The sequence below is a fragment of the Archocentrus centrarchus genome, chromosome 10, assembly GCF_007364275.1.
Source record: "Archocentrus centrarchus isolate MPI-CPG fArcCen1 chromosome 10, fArcCen1, whole genome shotgun sequence".
NCBI classification, from domain to species: Eukaryota; Metazoa; Chordata; class Actinopteri; order Cichliformes; family Cichlidae; genus Archocentrus; species Archocentrus centrarchus.
This window is the reverse complement of record NC_044355.1, coordinates 7,519,816-7,541,684: the sequence shown is the minus strand read 5'-3', so window position 1 is coordinate 7,541,684 and position 21,869 is coordinate 7,519,816. Positions and strand designations below refer to the sequence as shown.

General features: G+C 37.0%; 3 protein-coding genes across 3 annotated transcripts; all 3 read right to left on the bottom strand.

Annotated features, from left to right (window-relative positions):
• Nucleotides 1-697: 697 nt before the first annotated feature.
• LOC115787136 (uncharacterized) lies at nt 698-5,150 on the bottom strand. Its single transcript, XM_030739712.1, has 5 exons — nt 5,108-5,150; nt 4,647-4,973; nt 4,208-4,561; nt 3,988-4,104; nt 698-735 (listed from the first exon to the last, which is right to left on the bottom strand). Exons 1-5 carry the CDS (start codon nt 5,148-5,150, stop codon nt 698-700), a joined length of 879 nt encoding a protein of 292 aa, XP_030595572.1.
• Nucleotides 5,151-8,374: 3,224 nt separating this feature from the next.
• LOC115787470 (uncharacterized) lies at nt 8,375-10,876 on the bottom strand. Its single transcript, XM_030740196.1, has 6 exons — nt 10,834-10,876; nt 10,380-10,709; nt 9,943-10,299; nt 8,949-9,065; nt 8,600-8,649; nt 8,375-8,511 (listed from the first exon to the last, which is right to left on the bottom strand). Exons 1-6 carry the CDS (start codon nt 10,874-10,876, stop codon nt 8,395-8,397), a joined length of 1,014 nt encoding a protein of 337 aa, XP_030596056.1. The 3' UTR covers nt 8,375-8,394.
• A 4,228-nt stretch (nt 10,877-15,104) lies between these two features.
• On the bottom strand, nt 15,105-16,660 carry LOC115787134 (uncharacterized). Its single transcript, XM_030739711.1, has 5 exons — nt 16,618-16,660; nt 16,159-16,476; nt 15,706-16,062; nt 15,515-15,631; nt 15,105-15,130 (listed from the first exon to the last, which is right to left on the bottom strand). The coding sequence occupies exons 1-5, from the start codon at nt 16,658-16,660 to the stop codon at nt 15,105-15,107; spliced, it is 861 nt and encodes a 286-aa protein (XP_030595571.1).
• Between the last annotated feature and the right edge of the window lie 5,209 nt (nt 16,661-21,869).

The window sequence follows — 21,869 nt, the reverse complement described above, 5'->3', positions numbered from 1 at the left end:
TGTATTATTGTAGGGTCTTTACCCACAATACAAAGCACCTTGAGGCGACAGTTTGTTGTGATTTAGCGCTATATAAATAAAATTTAATTGAATTGAATTGCAATTTCAGTGAGTGCACACACTGCTTTCTGGAGCAATATTAAAAGTGAAAAACACCAAGTTAAATATGTCTAAAACCAAAAGATGTTTGATGTCACCTGCTGATGAGATTTCAGTGAATGTGAAAACAAAATTTGTAATAATGAACGAGTTAATAAATTTTCACTGTATATACTGGCACATTTATTAATTTAATTTAAGATTAATGGCACAAGTGTCTTGAACATCCAGTGTATTTCCATCTCCAAATAATTTCTCCCCACATGTGGCAATAGCATAACTCCTCATTTTCTTACAAATGTAATATTAATTTACTTTTGTTTGATAGAGAACTGTCAGTAACTTCAATTATTGTTGCAGTGATCACTGTTATTTTTCCTGATTGTGTAACTGAGAACAGCAATAACAATCAGATCTAAGAAAGGGCACAGCAGAAAAATAACTGTATTGTTCACCTGTGACCAAATGCTGCTTTGTGGAACAATGTTTTTATGTGACAGCCATAAAAAGACTGTTTGAGTTCTCTGTTTACTAAGGGACGGTGCGCCAAAGCTTCCTTTGATGCCTTTATGAAAAGAACTAAGATAATTTCGACCCGTTATTGATTGTGACCCTTCATGAAAACTATCAACAAAACTGAAAATGGCACACAATATGAAGATGTTAATTATGAGTATGCTTTTCATTTCCAGGCATAATCAACTGTTATGTTTTGAACTTTAAACAACTGGCAAATCCACACTGAACTATGAACAATATGCTGTAGTAATAAAATCTGCTTAATGTCAGGTTTTTGCCTTTCATGATTTATACATGTTCCCTAATTCAGGATCATGATCTATTTTAATTTATCAAAGAGTTTTTAACCCTCCTGTTATGTTTGTTTCTGAGGAAGAGCAATGACGTTTCTGGGTCAGTTTCACCAGTGGCATGTTATCCAAAAGTTTGAGAAACCAAACCTTTCCATTAAACATTGTTTATAGCACATTATTAACTCTATTACTAACCATTCCAATCAATATTTAGTACAATGGTGTTTTTAACCTCTAGTTTTTCATAAAATATATTTTTTAACTTCTTTGATTGGAAAAACCTGCATATACACACAACATTGACTGTTTTATTTTACATTTAGATTTTTTTCCTTTGTATGGTGTGACTTTCATAAACCACCTCTTCTGTTCAGGGTTTGACCAAGTGACTTAAAATGAGTCATGAAGATCTGTATTGAAAATAAACTTCATTTAAGCAACGTTTTTGAACCAGAAATGAAGATTTATTTATTTATTTAGCTGGTTTGGAAGGCATATATCATCTAAATGTGCAGTGACTTCTGCATGCCACTAGCCTTTCATCCATTATGACATTGGAGCCTAGGTTATAGAGTAGGGGAAGTTGCTCTACCCACTTGTTCCACACTGTCTTCATAGCTACCAGCTTGTCTCTCTCCTGTGTGACAGCCCTTGTCTCTTGATTATCAAATTGGATTACACTGGAGAAAACATGAAATGTCTCCAGACATTCTGGCACAAAATAAAGCCTATTTTCATCTCACAAACTGGCTGCTGATTCATACTTTGACTTATAGACCCCAGCCAAGATAAGGACCCCAAAATATGCATGTAGATGCATTTTTTCCAGCTCCTTCCAGTTCTCCTGCAAAACATGCCTTCCTTCCTAATAAGTTATTTCCAGATTGTTGAGCAATACTAGCTCAAAAGCTGACTTGATGTCTGCTACACAATCCACTGAAATCCCAGTGGGCCCTGGCACTGTCTTTATCATGTTTTCTGCAGACAGTTTTGCCTCCCATATGCTATATTGCCAAAAGATTTACTTACTCATCCAAATCATTGAATTCAGGTGTTACAATCACTTCCATGGCCACAGGTGTATAAAACCAAGCACCTAGGCATGCAGACTGCTTCTACAAACATTTATGAAAGAACGGGTCGCTCTCAGGACCTCAGTCAATTCCAGCGTGGTACCATGATAGGATGCCACCTGTGCAACAAGTCCAGTCATAAAATGCCCTCATTACTAAATATTCCACATTCAACTGTTAGTGGTATTATAACAAAGTGGCAGTGGCAGTCAGCGAATGCTGAGGTGCATAGTAAACAGAGGTCGACAATGTAAATGGACTAGCTCTTATATAGCGCTTTTCTACTCAGTCAGAGCACTCAAAGCGCTTACACAACATGTTTTACATTTACCCATGCACTCACATTCATACAAGCACTTCCATGTTTATACTAAGCGCTTTTAATTAACTAACATTCACACACATTCATACTCCGACAGGACGGTCGGAGAGCAACTTGGGGTTAAGTACCTTGCCCAAGGATACATTGGCATGTAGCCTGGAGCAGCCAGGAATCGAACCGCTGACCTTCCGATCAGTAGGTGACCTGCTCTACCTACTGAGCTACAGCCACTGCAGACCTCCAAACTTCATGTGGCCTTTAGATTGGCTCAGGAACAGTGTGTAAAGAGCTTCATCAAATGACTGAGCAGCTGCATCCAAGCCTTACATCACCAAGTGCAATGCAAAGTATCAAATACTAGTGTAAAGCAAGGTAACAGAAAAGGTTCCTGTCAAAAGTTACCTTTATATATGAGGTCAATAGAATAGTGTGTGTGTGTGTGTGTGTGTGTGTGTGCATGTGTGTGTGTGTGTGTGTGTGTGTGTGTGTGTGTGTGTGTGCGTGCGATTGAATTTGACCTCCAAGTCAGTATCAGTGTAAAATAAACATGTATGGGGTGGTACAAATTTGTGAAGTGAAAAATTTTCATTGTATATGTGAATTATATTTATTAAGCCAAGATGAAGATATTATACTGTAAAAAAAAAAATGCAAAAATAAAATTTAAGATTATTTCATTCATATTTAAATAGTAGGACAGCTAAACAAATAGCGCCACATGGATTTGGATAAGTGGAAGAAAATGAATAAAAAATAATTCAAAAGTTTAAAATGAACCAGTTCATAAAACAGTGGTTTTGCCTGTATTGTCTTGTCTTAGCCATAAAAAAACATCCAAAAGATCAAATGTAAAAATGTTCTAATTAAAAAGGAAATCATATGGTTTAAAAGAACAATAGTTAAAAACAATTTTTAGACTTTTCTGGCTTTAGGAGCTCAAATCTTGTCAGTGATAATGCAAATAAAGTCTTAACAGTTAATATTGAACTAATGTAGAAAAAATACCTGAGAACTGAGAATCACAAGTACAAGATTTGTAACATAACTAATTTAAATTTTTATAGATGCTCAACTTTGGTTTCAGAATCAGCATTTAACTTGTGAGTAGACACTGTCCTCAGCAGAGTCTCTCTTTCTTCTTCCTCTTGTTTTTCTCTCAGAGAAATTCAGTGCAGCATAATTTAGTTGATCATCAACTTCAGTCTGTGTAAGAAAAAAATGATAGCAACCAATTTAAATAATGATGTGAGCTTTTCAGACATATTTAAATTGAGTAACAATAATATTCATTACTTACTGGTTGGTTTGAGGTGCCAATCTGTGCTTCTAATATAGCATTTACTATTCATAAAGATAAATTTAATTAGTATAACAAATACACAGTAGCAAAATGCATTTGATGTGGCATTTACTTCAAAATTTTTTGATGTAAATAAAAATGTAAATGGTACAAATATATAATTAAAATAAGTTGGTAAACAAAGGAACCAGAACCACTATCAAGAGCTGATTCACATCAATGTGAATGATTACTGAGTTTTCATGAGTTTAAAGTGGAAATTTTATGATTTCTTACACAAATTACAGAAGTGGTTAGGTTTTTGTTCTTTATTTAAACAATGCAAAGGCTAATAGGATAATCACAATATTTTAAATAATTTTAGCTTTTTATAACACTTACCTTTATTTTGTACACATACTCTTCGGTTGCAGATGAGGAAGACATTTCCAATGACAGAAATAGCCAAACAGAGTAGTAATATGGCCAGCTGAATAAATGTTGACTCTGTTTTTCTCTCTACAAAACAAACAAAAAACCATATTTGAAAAATGTCTTATCATTCATGTTGGTGTCAACATAGTTTGAGCATAATTTCCAGCACTGGACAAAACAATCATACCAAGTTTCAGTTCAGTTCCGTTTCCAAATAATATCTCCCCACATGTGGCCACAGCACAGTAGTAAGTCCCAGCATCAGAGGAGTTCATGCTCTTAGAGAAACGATAAACACATCTATTCTGAAGGTCAGATCTTTTTTCACATCCATGTTTATTTCTGTCAGTGTAGATGATGCTTGGGTGAGATTTATCTGCTCCGACTCTGAACCAGAAGACATCATGGTCTCCTGTACTGGTCTGGTTTCCAGAGTCAGAGAGGACCAAGCATTGGAGAGCTGTTGTGTCTCCGGGACGAACTCGATCTGATACTGTTGGCCACTGGACAACACTATAGTTTGATGTCTTCTGAGTGTTTCCTGTTTAATAGTAAATATAAAAATGTTCCTTAAAACATGCTCAAACACATTTAAAACGTTTTTAAAAATTGCATTAGTTTGTTACCGTTGACGAGCAAATATGTCGCACTCCATTCAGGATTAAGCCATTCTATGATTCCACAGTGATAGATTCCTTCATCCTCTTGGACTGTCTTTAAAATGGTCAGGTTGCTAAAATTTTTAGCATTAAATGCCTTAACTCTTGATCTAAATATTTCTTGACGATACTGAGGTGCTCTAGTTCCATACATTGTCAAAATCAGTTTAAGATCATCCCCGATACTCTGCTTGTACCAGTGGACTTCTAGACTGCTGAGCTCTTTATTGGGTAAAGCACATGTTAAGGTTGCTGGTTCACCAAGCTGAACGGTTTTCACTTGAACCACAGAATCTAAATTAAGAGAGCACATAGACAAATGACATAAGATGTAAAAAGTTATAATACAATTAATTTTATTTTCGACACATCTATTTGACATTTAATTTCTTTACATTGAAAATTTTTAGAGAATTAAGAGCACTTACATCCTTGATGAAGAGAAAGCAAAGTAATCCACAGCACCATCATTTTGACACTGCCCCTTGTTGAGGACTTTGCTGATACTTCACTGAGTGAAGGAGGTCAGATGATCATGTTAGGTAAGACTGTAAAAGCATTCTGATTGGTTAACACAGGTTTCAGAAAGTCCACCTTCTGCTGCACTGGTCTCCTCCTGAATTTGGTAAAAGATTTCACCTCTGTTTGATCTTCTGTTACTTCTGTTACCGTTTTGTTCACCTTTTGCTTTTGACTCCTAAATTTAGCTTGTCTCTTGGCAATAGTTCTTATACTTTAATCTGAAGGGCAAAACATCAAGCAGAACCATCACCACGTAACCTACTGTTTGTGGTATATACTGCAAGAAATATCCAAACATAACATTTTGCATTTCAGCTGAAAGTTAACATATTGCCCCAAAGAAAAGCAGACAAGCAAGCTGAACCAATGCCTTTTACTCAGCTAACTAATTTAAATTAATTATTTTAAAATATTTTATACGATTTTCATAGCAAACCATTCTGTACTTAACAATAAATGTCACTCATGTTAACCCCATGGTGGAGCTAGAGGTAAAGACACAATGTCACCTGTAAGACTATAAATATACTTTCTCAATCAAGAAGACAGGCTTCCTTTGCATCAGCTGACTCTATAAAATCAAAAACCCAAGTTAAAGATATTGTATATCGTGAAATTAGTCATGAAATCAAATTTTTACTTGTTGAGACAGCTTTTATTACTAAAACTAAGAAAACTCTGCTCAACATAGACTGACTTCATGCACTCGATTTCAGTCCAGAGGAATACATCATACAGACACATTTAAAAAATCAATACAAATAATCAACACAAAAAGCAAGAAAGGAAATTCTGCAGAAGTTGAAAATGAAAAATTTCCAGCAAATACATAAAATTACTTAATGCACTCTGAAGATTGTTTATGTATATTTTGGATTTTAACTTTATTGCCAACCAGTAACAGGCAATTTATATACAAACATTTTTATCCTGAGACTGAAATTGGGGCTTCACATCATTATTCATACATAAAATCCCAAATTTTCCATTTCCCATCATACAGGGTAAAGTAGGACTGGTAACCCAAACCAATCGACAGAGAGACAAATCAGAGAAAGATGCACCTTAATTAAGAAAAGTCACAATAGGCTTCCACAGTCTTTTAAAGCTCTGAGGTTTCAGTTGTAGATGGGCAGTTACTCGTTCCTTTGTATATAAGTGCTTAATTTTTTGTATCCAGTGATCCATATTTGGTGGGTCGGGCTTCATCCAGTTGACTGTGATCATCTTTCCTGGCTGTCATTAGAATACGTAGCAGAATCCTTTGGTCATGAGTTAAGTGGTCAGGAAACACATCAAGTATGAAAATTACAGGATCAAAAGGAATGTTTAATCTTAGTATTCTCTCCAGTACATCTTTAATATTTCCCTAAAAAGGTTGTATTTGAGGACAATCCCAGAATATGTGGGTCTGATTGCCCACTTGACCACAACCCTTCCAACATTTATCACTAATACTGCTCTTTGAAAGAAAGTTTTCGAGTGGGGTTTGAAAAAATCTTATTTTGCACTTCCAATCAAATTCTTTACAGTGCTGACTCCTGATTCCTTTGTGGCAGCAAGTACAAATGTTCTCCCATGGTTCATCCTACAAAATGACATTCAGTTCCATCTCCCATTGTTGTTTAATATGCTGAGTGCCATCTGCCTCACCCATCATTAGTTTTTTTATACATTAAGGAGACTTGCTTTTTCATAGTTCCTGAATTTTAGAGTAAATCTATTAAATGTTTTTCTATGTTTGTTGGTTTTCTTTTAATGTGTTCCCTTTCTGAATCCTGTGTTATATAATGCCCAATCCAAAAATAATATATCGTCGGCAGAGAGTGACAATTTATGTTGAGTGTTTGTTTCGTCACATATTCCCTGAATCCTGGGGTTAGACCCAATCAGTTCTCTATACTAAATGTGACTAACGAAGGTGACAAGGTGTCTCCTTATCAGGTACCACGCCCCAATGGAAAAAACTTGGAGCACCCTGATTCTAGATCTGGGGTTCTTGTAAAATGCTTGGCTCCATCTAAGAAAAGTATCACTGAACCCCATTTGTTTGAGAGTCTGTTGTAAAATGTTCCAGTCCACTTGGTCAAATGCCTTCTCAGCATCAAGCCTGAGAAGCATTGATGGAGCGCCTCTCTTTTGTGCCAACAACTGTAAATTTCAGGCTATCCTCACATTATCAATTCCCTGTCTTTGTGTTATGAAGCCAGTTTGGTCTGGTTTTACAAGCTTTCTTATATACAGCTGGATTCAATTGGCAATAATAGAGGTTAGTATTTTTAAATCAACACAAAGAAGAATTGAGTGTGGCTCCCCCTAGTCTGTTACGATGCTCTGAGAATAAGATATATGTTTACCTGCTGCTATTGTTAATAGACATTCCTTAAGCAAAATGTCAGTGTGTTATCCTTGTGAGTCTACGAATGCAAGAAACAAGACAATCTCCTGGGATTTCATGTTTGATAGGACGCCCAGAATTGTCCATTGGGCTCTCTTTTCCTCTACCAAACCCCCACCCCTTGTTTTGTGCTGGTTGCAATTTTGCACTGCAAATTCGTTCATGAACAGGATCGTTGTGAGATGGTGCGTGTGCATTGTGAACAAAACTGGCCGTGCCCGGTGGTAGATTGCAAATTGCGGTGAAATAATACTATAGTGCAGCAATCTAGCCAGAGGAAAAAAAAAAATCAGAGTCTGTATCGCAACAGGGTGGAGTGTACAGGGTTATGAAGCGACATTGGTGTACAGTATAGTACGTGTGGAAAGGGCTCTGCAACTATCATTGTGTCATTTATGACAGAGGTGGCATTTAGCAGTTTTTTCATCTGAACTCTTCATATTCTTTCCCCCTCACTAGGCTAGTCTTGATTTCAGTAATACTCAGGGCCGGATGGAAAGCTCTGTCGAGCTGGATGTGGCCCGCAGGCCGCCAGTTGATATTTACTGCTGAAGTGTGTTGCCCTAAACATAAAACACATCCAGACTTAGCGCAATATTTTTTTAATCACAGAAAATAAGAAAACCAGTGTATATAGTGAAAAATCAGGAATACCATAAATGCGACAATTTTGAAAACCGAACTTTGTTAAGAGTATTTAACTAAGGTAGCAAAACAACAAGACCAAAGGGTCACAGATAACAGGATCTGCAATAGGATGTCAGGATTAATTTAAATTCAACACTGATATTGGCATCAACATTTAACTTGAGAGTAGACGCTGTCCTCAGCAAACTCTTTCTTCCTTCTTCCTCTTGTTTTTCTCTCTGAGAATCTGAGTGCAGCATAGTTTAGTTGGTCATCAGCTTCAGCCTGTTAAATAAATATAAGAAAAATAATGATACTGAGCTATATAGAAATACATTATTTTAACTAAACAACAATAATTATCATTACTTACTGGTTTGTGTAACTTGTCAGTGTGTGCTTCTGATAGAGCACCATCTGTTCCTAAAGATAAATGAAGTTATCATATTTATAATAGTGAAATGCACTTTTTTATCATTTACCTCAGATTTTATTGTCATTAATAAAATCCCACTGATAGGAATATGTTATTCCAATGGAAATAAGTTGGTACACAAAGGAAAGACAACCACTATGGTTTGCTCAAAGTTTGCTGGTTAACAAAAGTGTGATCGACTTCTTATGAGTTTACAGTATAACTTGTATGATTGTTCTTTCCAATATTTAAGTGTAATGGGATAATTTATGAATTTCAGATTCTTTTAGCTTCTTATAATGCTTACCTTGAAATGATTTACATATTCTTCGGTTGCAGATGAAGAAAATATTTCCAATGACTGATATAGCCAAACAAATTATTAATATCAGCACGTGAATGAATGCTGTCTGTGCCGGTTGCACTACAGAAAACAAAGAAAACAAAAAATTAGGGGTGGGACTCGATTAAAAAATTAATCGAATTAATTACAAGCTTTGTAATTAATTAATCGAAATTAATCGCATTTTAATCGCATTTCAATATTTGACATGAGAAATATTAATTTAAGTTTAGTTGATGAATGAATCAATATACATAAGCTTAAACTTCAAAATTTTGTGTATTTTCCCACCAGTCTACTACACAGACCAATGAAGGGTGGAAGTGCTCCTGTGATAAGCAAACTCCTGAAATTAAAGTTAAGCATCATAACTGGATAGTTTCATTCAACATTAATGTCTCACTTGTTATAGTTGGAAATTAATCATTCTCTCAGCTGTATTCCTTGATGTTGAAATGTGTTATGCTTGTTTTAACAGTTTATTTTGAATTAAAGTCTTAAAATTAAACCACAAAAAGGAGAAAAAGTTCGTTCTCTGTTTAACCAGCTGCTTTTACACAGCTGTGCTTCGCACTCACGGTTGCTAGGCGACATGAGCTACGCAGAGGTGACGGCAGCTGATATGAAGGCTAGCCGCTCACTTCCGGCCTTTGTGGTGTTCGTGGGCTGTGAAAGACGTGGGCCGGGTCCTTCGCAGGATGCGGCCCCTAATTTGGACATTGTGCGTCGATATAATCTGTATGCCGGGAACTCGTGCACTGAGAAATGTTCCACGGTGCAAAGTGCGATTAAAATGCGTTAAAATTTTTAACGCGTTAATTTCCCCATAATTAATTAATCGAAATTAACGCGTTAAAATCCCAGCCCTACAAAAAATAAATCAGTTCTCAAAAGGTTTTATCACTCATGTTTGTATGAACATGTGGGTAGTTTAAAATAGATAATGAAAAAATCATACCAAGTTCCAGTGTAGTTCCATTTCCAAATAATATCTCCCCACATGTGGCCACAGCACAGTAGTAAGTCCCAGCATCAGAGGAGCTGACGTTCTTAGTGAAGTGAAAAACACATCTCTTCTGAGGCTCAGATCTGTTCTCACATTCATTACGTCTTTTTCTATCAGTGTAGATAATGTTTGGATGAGATTTATTAGATTTGACTCTGAGCCAAAGGACACTGAGATCTCCTGGACATGTGTTGTTGTCAGAGACAGAGATGACTGAGCATTGCAGAGTCACTGTGTCTCCTGGATGGAGCGGGTCTGTAACTGTTAGCCACTGAACAACAGTATAATTTGATGTCTTCTGAGTATTTCCTGTGTATTACAAAACATAAAGATATCCCTTAAAGCTCACAGTAGAAACTTTAAAGTTTGTAAAAGTTGCTCAGTCTTACCTTTTACTAACAAATATGTCTCACTCCACTGAATGGGATACATCCACTCTGCTATTCCACAGTGATAGAGTCCCTCGTCCTCTTGAATTGTGTTCAAAATGGTCAGGTTGCTAAATTTCTCATCCTTCTGTGCATCAAATCTTGTTCTAGAAAATTCAGGGCTATACTCTGGTGTTGCCGATTTTGACTGTGTCACAATTAATTTCAGACCATCCCCGACATTCTGCTTGTACCAGTAGATTATTCTAGTGCCAAACTCTTTAATGGGTAAATCACATGATAATGTCACTGATTCACCAAGCTGAACGTTTTTCACTGGAACCAGAGAATCTGAATAAAAAAGAAAAACAAAACAGAAAAATAAAATGTTTCATGATACAGAAATGTTCTAATGTTCTTATTTAACAGGTAAGTTTTTAACTAAGAACATTTTGGACAGAATAAAAGTACTTACGTCCCTGATGAAGAAAATGCATTGTAATCCATAGCACAATCATCTTTACACTGTCCTTTGTTGGGGACCTTGCTGGTATTTCAGTGAGTAAAGGAGGTGAGATGATCATATTAAGTCAAACTGTAAAAGGCACCTGATTGGTTAACACTGAATAGATTCAAAACTACATTTCCTGTCACATTTTCCTCGTCTTGGGCTTTGTAAAACATGCAGCTTCTCTTTTACCTACCTGCAGTAATCCTTTTTTAGCTATTGTCTCGAACATTTTCTCTATCCCTGGATATTTGTTATTTTTGTCAGTAAAGCTTGAGCACATATGGTCTTGGAAATGTCTCAGTTGTTTCATATTTTGAATTTCAGAGGAAATTTGCAGGGTGGATGTTTCATTAGCGATTAGATTTTACCTCTTAGAAAAGCTGGAGAGCAGGCTGAACCATTTCCCCCTGACTGAAGGCGGTGGTATAGCCTCTTCCAAAACCAGAACAAACTTTTTGTAGCAAATTTCATGGGAAATCAACCAGCATTATTGAGAATTTTAGTTTAAATCACACGTGTTAACCCCATGGTGGAGCTAGAGGTGAATCCAGAAAGATGAAAAACTTAGACTATGAGATTTTACTGTCTGAATCAAAATAAGCAGGTTTTCTTTGCAGCAGCTGGATTGACAAAACCTACAAACTCAGTCAGAGATAATGAATATCATGACAGTGATTATGAAATCAAACCTTTATTTGTTAAGACAAGTTTTCTTTATCTGACTCTTAGTAAAAGACACACTTAGTGTGTTTTATTCATCATTTGAAGTTTCTTTTGAGCAATGTATACTAACTGTGTGCCTGCTATTACAGTCAAGACCAGGTCACACAAATGAAAAACAATTTGACCACAAAGCAGTAAGATATAAATGGTCCATTATAAGTGCTTTAGATCATATCAATTGTACAGTATTTTATTTTATACACATCAGCACTTTATCTATTAATTTAGATTCACCAATTAAACTATCATGCATGTCTTTGGGATGCAGAAAGAAGCTGGACTGTATAGAAGAAACCCATGCAGGTACAGGGAGAGCATGAATACTCAGCACAGAAAGGCCCCAGCCAGGACTTGAACCAGAAACCTTCTTGCTGTGAGACAGCAATGCTAACTCCTCCATCACTGTGCCACCCAACTGCAACCTGTATGCTGCTTAGAGCTCTTAAACTATACACTTCCATCCATCTGTCAATTTTCCACCTCTTATCTTATCACCTCGATCTGGGTTGTGGGGAAATAGTCTACGCAGAAATGCCAAACTCTGAGTGTCCTCTCATTAGGACATACCTGAAACATCTGACCTAGTAGTTGCCATCCTAATCAAATGCTCAAACCTCCTCAAGTCTGTCCTTATGATGCACAGGAGCAGGGGCTCTAGACTGAGCCCTTCCTGAATGGCTGTCTGTCATGATCCTGGCTGTTTTTTATTTAATTATTTTTTTTAGTCATGAATTAGTATTTTAGTTTGTCATTGTTTTCTGTTTGGTTATTTGTGTTAGTTTCTGTTTCTCATGTTGTCTGTCTCATGGTCTGTGTGATCCCTCCAGTGTCGAGTCTGTGTTATGTTTTCATTTCCACATCCTCCTGTTTGGTCAGTGTTCCTGTGCCTGTTTTGTTTCTCATGTTTTTGTCCCTTGTCTCATGTTTTGTTTCTATTCCCAGTGTTTCCCCTTTGTTGGGTTTAGGTTTCTGTTTTGGTCATGTTTAGGTTCCCTCTATGTGTCAAGTGTGTACCTTAGTTGGTCACTTCCTGTTTTATTTTGACAGTTCTTTGTTCTGTGTGCTTGTGTCTTGTTTTACCTCCCCTTGGCTCATCTGTGTAATTAAGTTCAGCTGTGACCCTCACCTGTGTTCCCAGCTGTTGTCACTTCCCTGATTAGCCTCTGTGTATATATTGTTTGTGTTTCCCCTTGTTCCTTGTTGTGTCGTCGTCAGTGTTTCCTTGCTGTGTGTCACTCTGTCTTTTAGTTTTTGTATTTTGTTCTGGCACCTGTCCAGCCCAAGTATTATTGTGTTCAGTTCCTCTCAGTTTCTCAATAAATCACATTAAGTTCAGTTCTGACTGAGAATCCTGCATTTTGGGGTCCAACCTTGCCTGCCTGCCACAGCTAACCATGACAGAATCTCCCATCCTATCTCTTTGATAGTTGAGCTAACTACTTGTTTCTGTGACCTTAGTCTCTCAGTCATTACCTGGGCTCTCATGGTCAGCTAACCAAAACAAGGTCTGCATGACTGTAGCATGCCGCACCATTCCGGCTATCAGTGTCACACTTCAGTACCTGGGCTCTCATGGTCAGCTAACCAAAACAAGGTCTGCATGACTGTAGCATGCCGCAGCATTCCGGCTATCAGTGTCACACTTCAGTCTTCAAGAAGAAAACAAGACACAAAGACATGAAGATACTTGAGTACTTGCACTGGTTCCACAGCCATAATAGGCAGTCTGCTCTTTTCCAGCACAAAAACACTGTCAAATTGGAGGTGCTAATTTGCATTCCTGCTTTTTCACCCTTGGCTTCAAAAAACCCCAGTAAAGGCTGGATTCAAATTTTTTTAAGCCAGAAATGGTGACAAAGCACAGCCCTGGTGGAGTCCAACAATGAGTGAGGGACAGAATAATAATTATATTCTGTCTATGGTGCCTACTTACACTCATGTGCTTACCTACAAGCCACTCCATCAGGCCCAGCTACAAGGTAGGGCTGGATGATGATGATGTTTTTGTCTTTTTTAAGAACTTTCTGGACGGGTTTAGTCTCACCACTCACCTAAGACCAATTTGCATTTGGATATCCTGTCAGATCACTCGGGCAGACCCTTCCATTAGAATAAGGTGGTGATTCATGGAAGGGAAGACTATAAACCTGATACCTTTAAGATGTAGTCTTTATAAAAGAGAAATGTGACAGTCAATAATTGGTTTGCAAAACCACATTTCAAGCTGGAAAGCTTAAGCACAGACTTGTTTAAAGGGCTGAAAGAGTGGTTTAAATTATCCCGCTATCTATTTTCTATAAAGGGTAAGTTATGACCATAAATAAGGTACATTTTTCTTTACTGTCAATGGAGATTGACTCATGAATTTGGTCTTGAGTGGTCACTCAGAATTTCAGTTTTGGTACTTCTGGTCTGAGTTGATTTTTAAACATAAAACTGCATTCAGGTCTCAGACTGTCCCACATTTAAGGATGTGTAGCAATTGCTTTAGTTTTTTTAGCTAAATCAAAGTAAAGCCAGTTATATTGATTTAATGTTCTTTGGAATAAATGCCAATAAACTAATAATTGTAAAATATGTATTTTATTATCCTTGTCATGGTCCTGGGTCTTTGACCCAGAGTTTTGAGTTTGAACAGTCAAGTTCTTTTGTTTAATATTTTTTCCATTTGACCCTTAGTTTGAGGTTAGTAATGTCATTCTTCAGCATATATCTCCTGATTAGTTTCTTAGTTTTAGTTTTGCTGTTTAGGTTCTGTTCATGGTTGTAGTTCATTTTCCTTTTTTTTTTTTTTAAAGCTTACATTGTCTCCTCTGTGTTCCATGTGGCTAGGGCTCCTTCACCCTGTTAGTGTTTCTTCCTGTATACGTTTTATAGCTGTCTGTCCTTGTTGCTTGTTCTTAGTTTACTTCCGGTGTCTCGTTAATTCAGATTTAGTTCAGCCATGTGCAGTTCCCAAGAAATCTCCACCATCCCAAATAATGTATTTTGGCCTTTTTGAAATTTTTTTTAAAAAAAGCACCAAGACATTAAAAATATTTTTTAATTGCAGAAAGTAGGACAACCAGTTAATACAGTCAGAAATCTGGGATACCAGAAATGCAGCAAAACTAAGTTTCAGGCTTTGAGAGCCCAAATTTTGTCAGTGATGAAACACATAAACTGTGAACAATTGATAATTAACTAAGAGAAAAAAATTAACAAGATAAAGATTCATAAGTGCAGGATGTGCAACTAGAAATCAGGATCAATTTAAATTTCGGGAGATGCTCGACATTGTCATCGACATCAGCATTTAACTTGAGAGTAGACACTGTCCTCTGCACACTCTCTCTTCCTTCTTCCTCTTGTTTTTCTTTCAGAGAAATTTAGTGCAGCGTAGTTTAGCTCATCATCACCTTCAGTCTGAAAAAAATTTATTTATATATGTATTCAATATATTTATTTATTTATATAGCACCAAATCAGTGATCTATCTATACACACACACACACACACACACACGCTCCCATTCATTTGACTGTGTAAGTGTACACATCTACAGTGATACAAAATTTTTCTCACATCCTTTAACTGAAAATCAATAATTTTCATTACTTACAAGTTGGCGTGAGGTTTCAGTTTGTGCACCTGATGTAGCACTTTGTGTTCCTAAAGATGAAAGAAATTACAATAATAAATAGAATTAAATAAACTTTGTCTCATTTCTTTTTGTCATTAGTTAAAATTCCATGCAAAGAAATGCATTATTCTAATAAAACTAGTTGGATTGATTAATGAGGTACACAACTTAATATTAACCACTGTGAAGACCTCAGTTTTTGCAGATTCACGAAAAATATGTATGTGACTCTTTATGGTTCTTCCCTTACGATTTTGTATATAAAATGCATAATTGTTTAACGTTTTAAATAACACTTACCTTTAAATTGTTTACATAGTCTTTGGTTGCAGATGAGAAAAACATTTCCAATGATAGAAATAACTAAACACACTATTAATATTGCCCTCTGAATAAATACTGACTGCGTTGACTGCTCTGAAAAACAAAACAAAACAAAATCAGTTTTATGTTGGTGAGTATAAATTCCAGTATTGAAAATAAAATCATACCAGGTTCAACTGTAGTTCCATTTCCAAATAATATCTCTCCACATGTGGCCACGGCACAGTAGTAAGTCCCAGCATCAGAAGTGTTGATGTCCTTATAGAAGTTATAAACACAGCTATCCTGAGGGTCTGAGATTTCCTCACATTTATTATTTTTATTCCTGTCAGTGTAGATGATTTTTGGATGAGATTTATCTGATCCAGCTCTGAACCAGAGGACACTGAGACCCTCTAGACATGTCTTATTGTCAGAGTCAGAGAAGACTGAACACTGGAGAGTCATTGTGCCTCCTGGATGGACTGGATTTGATTCTATCAGTGACTGACTAACTGTATAGTTTGATGTCCTCTGAGTGTTTCCTGTGTAATAGAAAACAGAGAGAGCTTCTGGTTTGTTGTCTTTGAAACGTGCTTAGAAATTATTTAAAAGTTTGTAAAAGCAGGTCAGTTTTTTACCTTTAACAAACAAATATGTCCCATTCCATTTAGCTCCAATCCGTTCTGTGGTCCCACAGTGATAGAAGCCCTCGTCCTCCTGGGCTGTCTTCAGAATGGTCAGGCTGGTTAAATCCTTATCTATCTCAAAATTTAAACTAGAAAATTCAGGACCATAAGTAGGTGCTGTGGATTTAAATAGTGTCACTATTAACTTAAGAGTATCCCCGATACTCTGCTTATACCAGTGGACTCCACTACTGCTCAGCTCTTTGGGTAATGCGCATATTAAGGTTGCTGGTTCACCAAGTTGAACAGTTTCCACTGGAACTAAAGTATCTGAGTTATGAGAAGACAGAAAAATAAAACTTGTTTGATGTGGTAACTTTTCAGTGCAAAACAATTTTTCTAAAAGTCTAGATTCAGCTATTTGACAGGTAGATTTGTTATCTAAGCCAAAATTTTTTAAAAAGCACTTACGTCCTTGCTGAAGAAAAAACAGTGAAATCCATAAGATGATCATGTTTACACTGCTTGCTGTTGGGGACCTCACTGGTATTTCAGTGAGTGAAGGCGGTAAGATGATTGTTTTAGGTCAGACAGTAAAATGTATCTGATTGGTTAACACAGAGTAGATTCAAAAGTACACTTCCTGTCACATTTGCATCATCCTGGGCTTTGCAAAAAACCATCACCTCTCTTTCATCTTCTGTTGCAACTGTCCATTTTGATAACTATGACACTTTTGCTTATCTCTAGGCAATTCTTCTGTTAAGCCCTCAAACAGGAATCAGTACAGTCACTTCTGCTGTTTGTGAAATGTAGTGCAGTATATACCTCAGAAATGCATTTTGCATTTCAAATCTGCAGGGCTGATCATTCACTGGTCAGGGGCCATGGCATTTATTAACTCCAAAGAGCTGAAGAGCAAGTCTGAAACAATGTTGCTTGACCAAAGCAGATGATTGATCCTCTTCAAAAACTACTGGGCAATTTGTGGAACAAATTACATAGCAAACCACCCAGCAACTGTTGAAATGCTTAAGAAAAAAAAAAAAAATCACAAATCAGGGCTTTCAAATTGTTTTGGAGTAGCAGGGGGGCATGCCAAAGTAGCAGGCACCTTATGACCGAGACCTTTGCTGTCCTCCATGGGCATCTTTTCCCATCTGTTTCGCTTATATGAGTACTATCCAGTGTTGCCAGATCTCATGATAGAAACAAGCAACCAGCTCTATGAAAACAAGCCCAAAATAAGCCCTACTGGCAATCCACAACATTGTGTAAAACTGAGGCCGCTTTTAAACAGTAGTATAGCTCATTTCTTTGTTTTGTATCATTGTGTTTTGGAGCAGTGAAACCCATGATTCTTAGCCTCATAGAAGAGAAGGGTGCACAGTTTTTTGTGTGCTTCTCAGTATTAGCATGTTGCATGAAATCAGCATGGTGAGCAGATATTTCACACTTGTAAACTCTGCAGAATGCCTTTGATACGTCTCTCATCGGTACTGCAGCTACTTTCTGAGGTGTTTGCGCACATAACACACACACACCCTATCAAGGTTTATTGTGTTCATGTCTGCAGATCTCACCTATTCATGGACTTATAAAATACAAGATTTCTATTACAGGCTTTTTTTTTTCTATCAATCACAAACAACAAAAACAAAAAGTTTGTGTGTGTCTAAGGGGGGGGGGGGGGGGGGGGGGGGCGACAGGAGAAGGGGAGGTGAAGGAGCAGCAGGGGTGCCTAATCAGCTCCGTGCCTCTGTTATTGATATATCATATGCACAGCTGTTAAATACAGAAAATGCATCTTGTGAGGCGCCCCTATGCATTGCATATAGCATACACCCACTTTTTGCGCCACTGTCTCCCATCTGAGCTCGGATCCAGTCTTTAAGTGCGCTCTCTTTCTCCACTCTTTATTATTATTTTTTAAAATATTTTCCCCACTTACTGGAGCGCATTCTTATCCTTCTTCCTCACTCTGGGCTGTCATGAGTGTTTGTTTGGGTGTGCGCCTGGTCAACATGGGTGCTGTTTTCTCTTATTTCTCTTACATGCATGAGAAGCCATGACGGCAGCAGACGATATGAATAGTCACATGGCAGTCGTGAACCAATCAAATGGCTCAGATTGAAAGAATGTAACTATCACCACGTGCGTCCTCATGGCGCTGGAAATGGAGACGGTGGACGGGGCAAAAATTTTCCTTTGGGAAAATTAAAGAGTAGACGGTGCAGAGTGGTGGAGTAGGTGGAAAATGCGCCTGGCGCCGGCATAATTTGGAAGCCCTGACAAATGATGTTCCAGAAAACTTGTGTCCAAACTTTTGACTGGTACTGAACATGAGAGTGAACTCTCAAAGCTGAATTCCCCAAGTCTTTCCATCTATGTATGACAATAAGAACTGTACATTTATGTGTTTCAAAGCCCATCACTGAAGAGTATAACCAGAATGTCAGTGATGTAATGCATCACAATCCATCACAGCTCACAGGTTTTTGTAATGTGTGAAGTACAGAAAGAAAGTGATACATTTTCTTGTCATTGGATACTGCACAATCTAATCAGTAAGTGAAGAAAAGAGAACTTTGTAGCTGCTCCATCCACCTTCTTTGTTTCACACAGGGAAAAACTGCAGTACGGAAGTTAAAATATGCAGATGAACTGTTAATATGAAAAATATTTCTTATCCAGTTACTCGGGTAATCGATGGAATAATCGATAGAATACTCGATTGTTAAAATAATCAATAGTTGCAGCCCTAATGAAATTTGCAACATACCATAAGCCAATGCATCACCTTCTCACATAGGAGCAACAGGATTCAGGTGGTAGAGCAATTGTTGTAAGTAAAGTTTACTTATATAGCACTTTACACAGACAAAAAGTTACAAAGTGCTGTACAATAATGAAAACACAATCTCAAAAAACAAAAGATAAAACACCATGTTAAAATATAACAGTACCATATTAAAAGAAAAAGAATAAAAATAAAGTCAACAGAAAGTCTGGTTAAACAGAAAAGTTTTCAACTTTTTTTTTAAAAAAGATGCCACAGAGTCAGCTAAACGGAGATGGAGTGGTAAACAGTTCCAGAGCTTTGGCACCACTACCTGAAAAGCTCTGTCTTTGTATTTGTATTTTATCGGTAGATATCCAAATGTAAAATATCGGTATCGGACATAAAAAATTGGTATCGTGCCATCCCTAGTTAAAACATGAGGTGAAGCAATATTTCAACCAATCACATCAACTGGTGTTTTATGAAGTTCTTTATAATTTCATGCATAAAAATGGATCAACACTGAGAAGACCACAGGTCCCTACTGCATCTACAAACAGCTCTTATTAGAGAAACTTTACTGACAAATAGGAAAAAATAGGCTGGAGCCTATCCCAGCTGTCATAGCGCATGAGGAAGGATACACCCTGGACAGGTCACCAGCCTGTCTCAGGGATAACACAGAGAGACAGACAACCATTTACACCTATGTGCAATTTAGGATCACCAATTAACTTAACCCCACTAACTGCAAAAACGACCTATGAGGTTGTTTTATAAAGGAGGACAGGCTCGAACAAATGTATGTGAAAGACCAACAATAAATCACCTTAATTTTTTTCTTAACAAATGTTTTGTCTTCCTTTGCATAATCTTCCTTTTATTTGGTTGCAAAGCACTGTTTGCACACAAAGGCAAATAAAAAGTCAGTCATCGCTGACAAAAAAACAGCGCACGGAAACTTGGATTCATTTCTGTGGTTGGACTTTAAAAGAAAATGTAACAGTACAAGGAGGCTTTTCTTCCTGTGTCACACGCTCTTGTAAACTCAGGAAGCAGGTCTTGCAGCATTATTTTATCAATCTTTGAATACACAAGTGGAATGACTGTTACAAGTATATGTAAAATAAAGCCGCTTACAAGAGAATTTGAAGAGTAGAACAGGGGAAAAACCCTCAGTCACACTGTGATCATTTTTCATCACACTTTTCTGTGTTTTTTCATTACTGCTGGTAGAAGAGGGGAGGAGCTAATCAGCTGTTCCTCCCTGGCCTCTGTAGCAAAGGCAGGACTCTTTAAATGTTTGATAAATTGTTGAGTGTAGGTCTGAAGCCTTTGCCACTGAGTGCTACACACCTCACGTAGGACAGCGGTGGACAGGCAGGTTGTTCAAATTAATGATGAATTAATTAGTTAATACACATTTATATGCTGCTGTATAGCTGCTGCTTTGCTAAACACACACACACTTATTTATTTATATATATATATATATATATATATATATATATATATATATATATATATATATATATATATATATATATATATATATATATATATATATATAAAACAAGAAAGTAAAGCTAAATCAATTGAGTTCATTTAGTTAAAAGTAGTCCACTGAAGCCCTTTAGCTCTTCTCTCAGTCTCTCATCTCTTTGAAGCTCACAGAGAGTTCTGTTCTGAGTAAACAGCTTCAGTGGTTGGTCAAAGGGCAGCGAAATGGCCCACCACAACCTTTGTCTGTGAGTGTAGCTCTTGCATGTGGCTTTGCAGAGGGCCTTGAGAAAGTGCTGCAAGAGCAGCAAGAAAGCTTTATTTATCTGAAAGCACATTAAAGAAAAAATTAAACAAAGAGATCAACAGTTTTAATGTCATGCATCCATCTAATGTTGTGGGAAGTTGTGCTGCACAGAAATACAATTGTCCAATAAACAATTTGAACATGGTATAAGAAGACAAAGATAAAGAGGCTAGTTTCATATTGTGTGTGTGTGTGTGTGTGTGTGTGTGTGTGTGTGTGTGTGTGTGTTTGTGTGTGTGTGTGTGTGTGTGTTTGTTTTACAGATGGGGTCACAATTGCTGATGATCAGTTAATCAAATCCATTTGATTAGTGGCACCTAAAACTATCAGTGTCTGTGTGATAAAAAAAAAAAAAAACAGTAACTGAAAGGTTTGTTTGTTTGTTTGTTTTTTACAACTTTTTGGTACAACAGTGCATAAAGATAAAGGAGCCAGCCAATTCAGAAGATTGGATTCAGCTTTATTGTCATTCTGAAAAGTATGCATCATCAATGACAATCCACCCAGTCTGCATGTGAGTGACTAAAGCAGGAAGAGATGCATGCACCAGCATACAGAGGTGGGGAGGTGGTTGAAGCAACACCTTCCATCCTCTACATTTAACTCCATTCTCATGGTGTCACAAAAACACAGTGACCCAAAGTTGATGAGAAGCTTCTGACTCAGCTGAAACACTTTTAAATATGACAGAGAAATCTTAAGTGAACCAAGGAGAAGGCACAAAGTAAAATATAACAGCTGAGACTTGAATATTTGTGCAGACGTTAGAAAGATTTAGGTAAAGATACAAAGATGATAAAAAAATAACAAAGAAAAAGTCTTTAAAAAGTTAGTCTAACTACCTGTTTGATGTTTGACACATAAATATGTCATACAATTCAATTAAGTTGTTCCCTGTAATTTCCTGGGACAGTGGTGTGTCCACCCTGTGATCACATCTTATAAATGTACAGACAGTAGCAAACAGGAAAGGTAACAACTGTAAAATATAATTCAAAACAGAAAATCAATAATTGATTGTTTTTACATGCCTTTCATCTACTTTGTGGTACTCTGTACATCCTTTGTGTGCAGAACACTACTTGCACCTGAAACACACAAAGCCAAAAATAAACACAGTTGATGCACCGAAAT

Excerpts from the sequence above, each read along its gene's own strand:
- LOC115787136 (XM_030739712.1), bottom strand. The coding sequence starts at position 5,150 with ATGATGGTGCTGTGGATTACTTTGCTTTCTCTTCATCAAGGAT. Across the intron at positions 4,562-4,646 it reads GACATATTTGCTCGTCAACG|GAAACACTCAGAAGACATCA; the intron begins GTAACAAACTAA and ends ACTATTAAACAG. Across the intron at positions 4,105-4,207 it reads CGGAACTGAACTGAAACTTG|AGAGAAAAACAGAGTCAACA; the intron begins GTATGATTGTTT and ends TTTGTTTTGTAG.
- LOC115787470 (XM_030740196.1), bottom strand. The coding sequence starts at position 10,876 with ATGATTGTGCTATGGATTACAATGCATTTTCTTCATCAGGGAC. Across the intron at positions 10,710-10,833 it reads GCATTTTCTTCATCAGGGAC|ATTCTCTGGTTCCAGTGAAA; the intron begins GTAAGTACTTTT and ends TTTTTTATTCAG. Across the intron at positions 8,650-8,948 it reads AATATGTAAATCATTTCAAG|GAACAGATGGTGCTCTATCA; the intron begins GTAAGCATTATA and ends ATTTATCTTTAG.
- LOC115787134 (XM_030739711.1), bottom strand. The coding sequence starts at position 16,660 with ATGATCATCTTATGGATTTCACTGTTTTTTCTTCAGCAAGGAC. Across the intron at positions 16,063-16,158 it reads GACATATTTGTTTGTTAAAG|GAAACACTCAGAGGACATCA; the intron begins GTAAAAAACTGA and ends TCTATTACACAG. Across the intron at positions 15,131-15,514 it reads ACTATGTAAACAATTTAAAG|ATGTGTACACTTACACAGTC; the intron begins GTAAGTGTTATT and ends GTATCACTGTAG.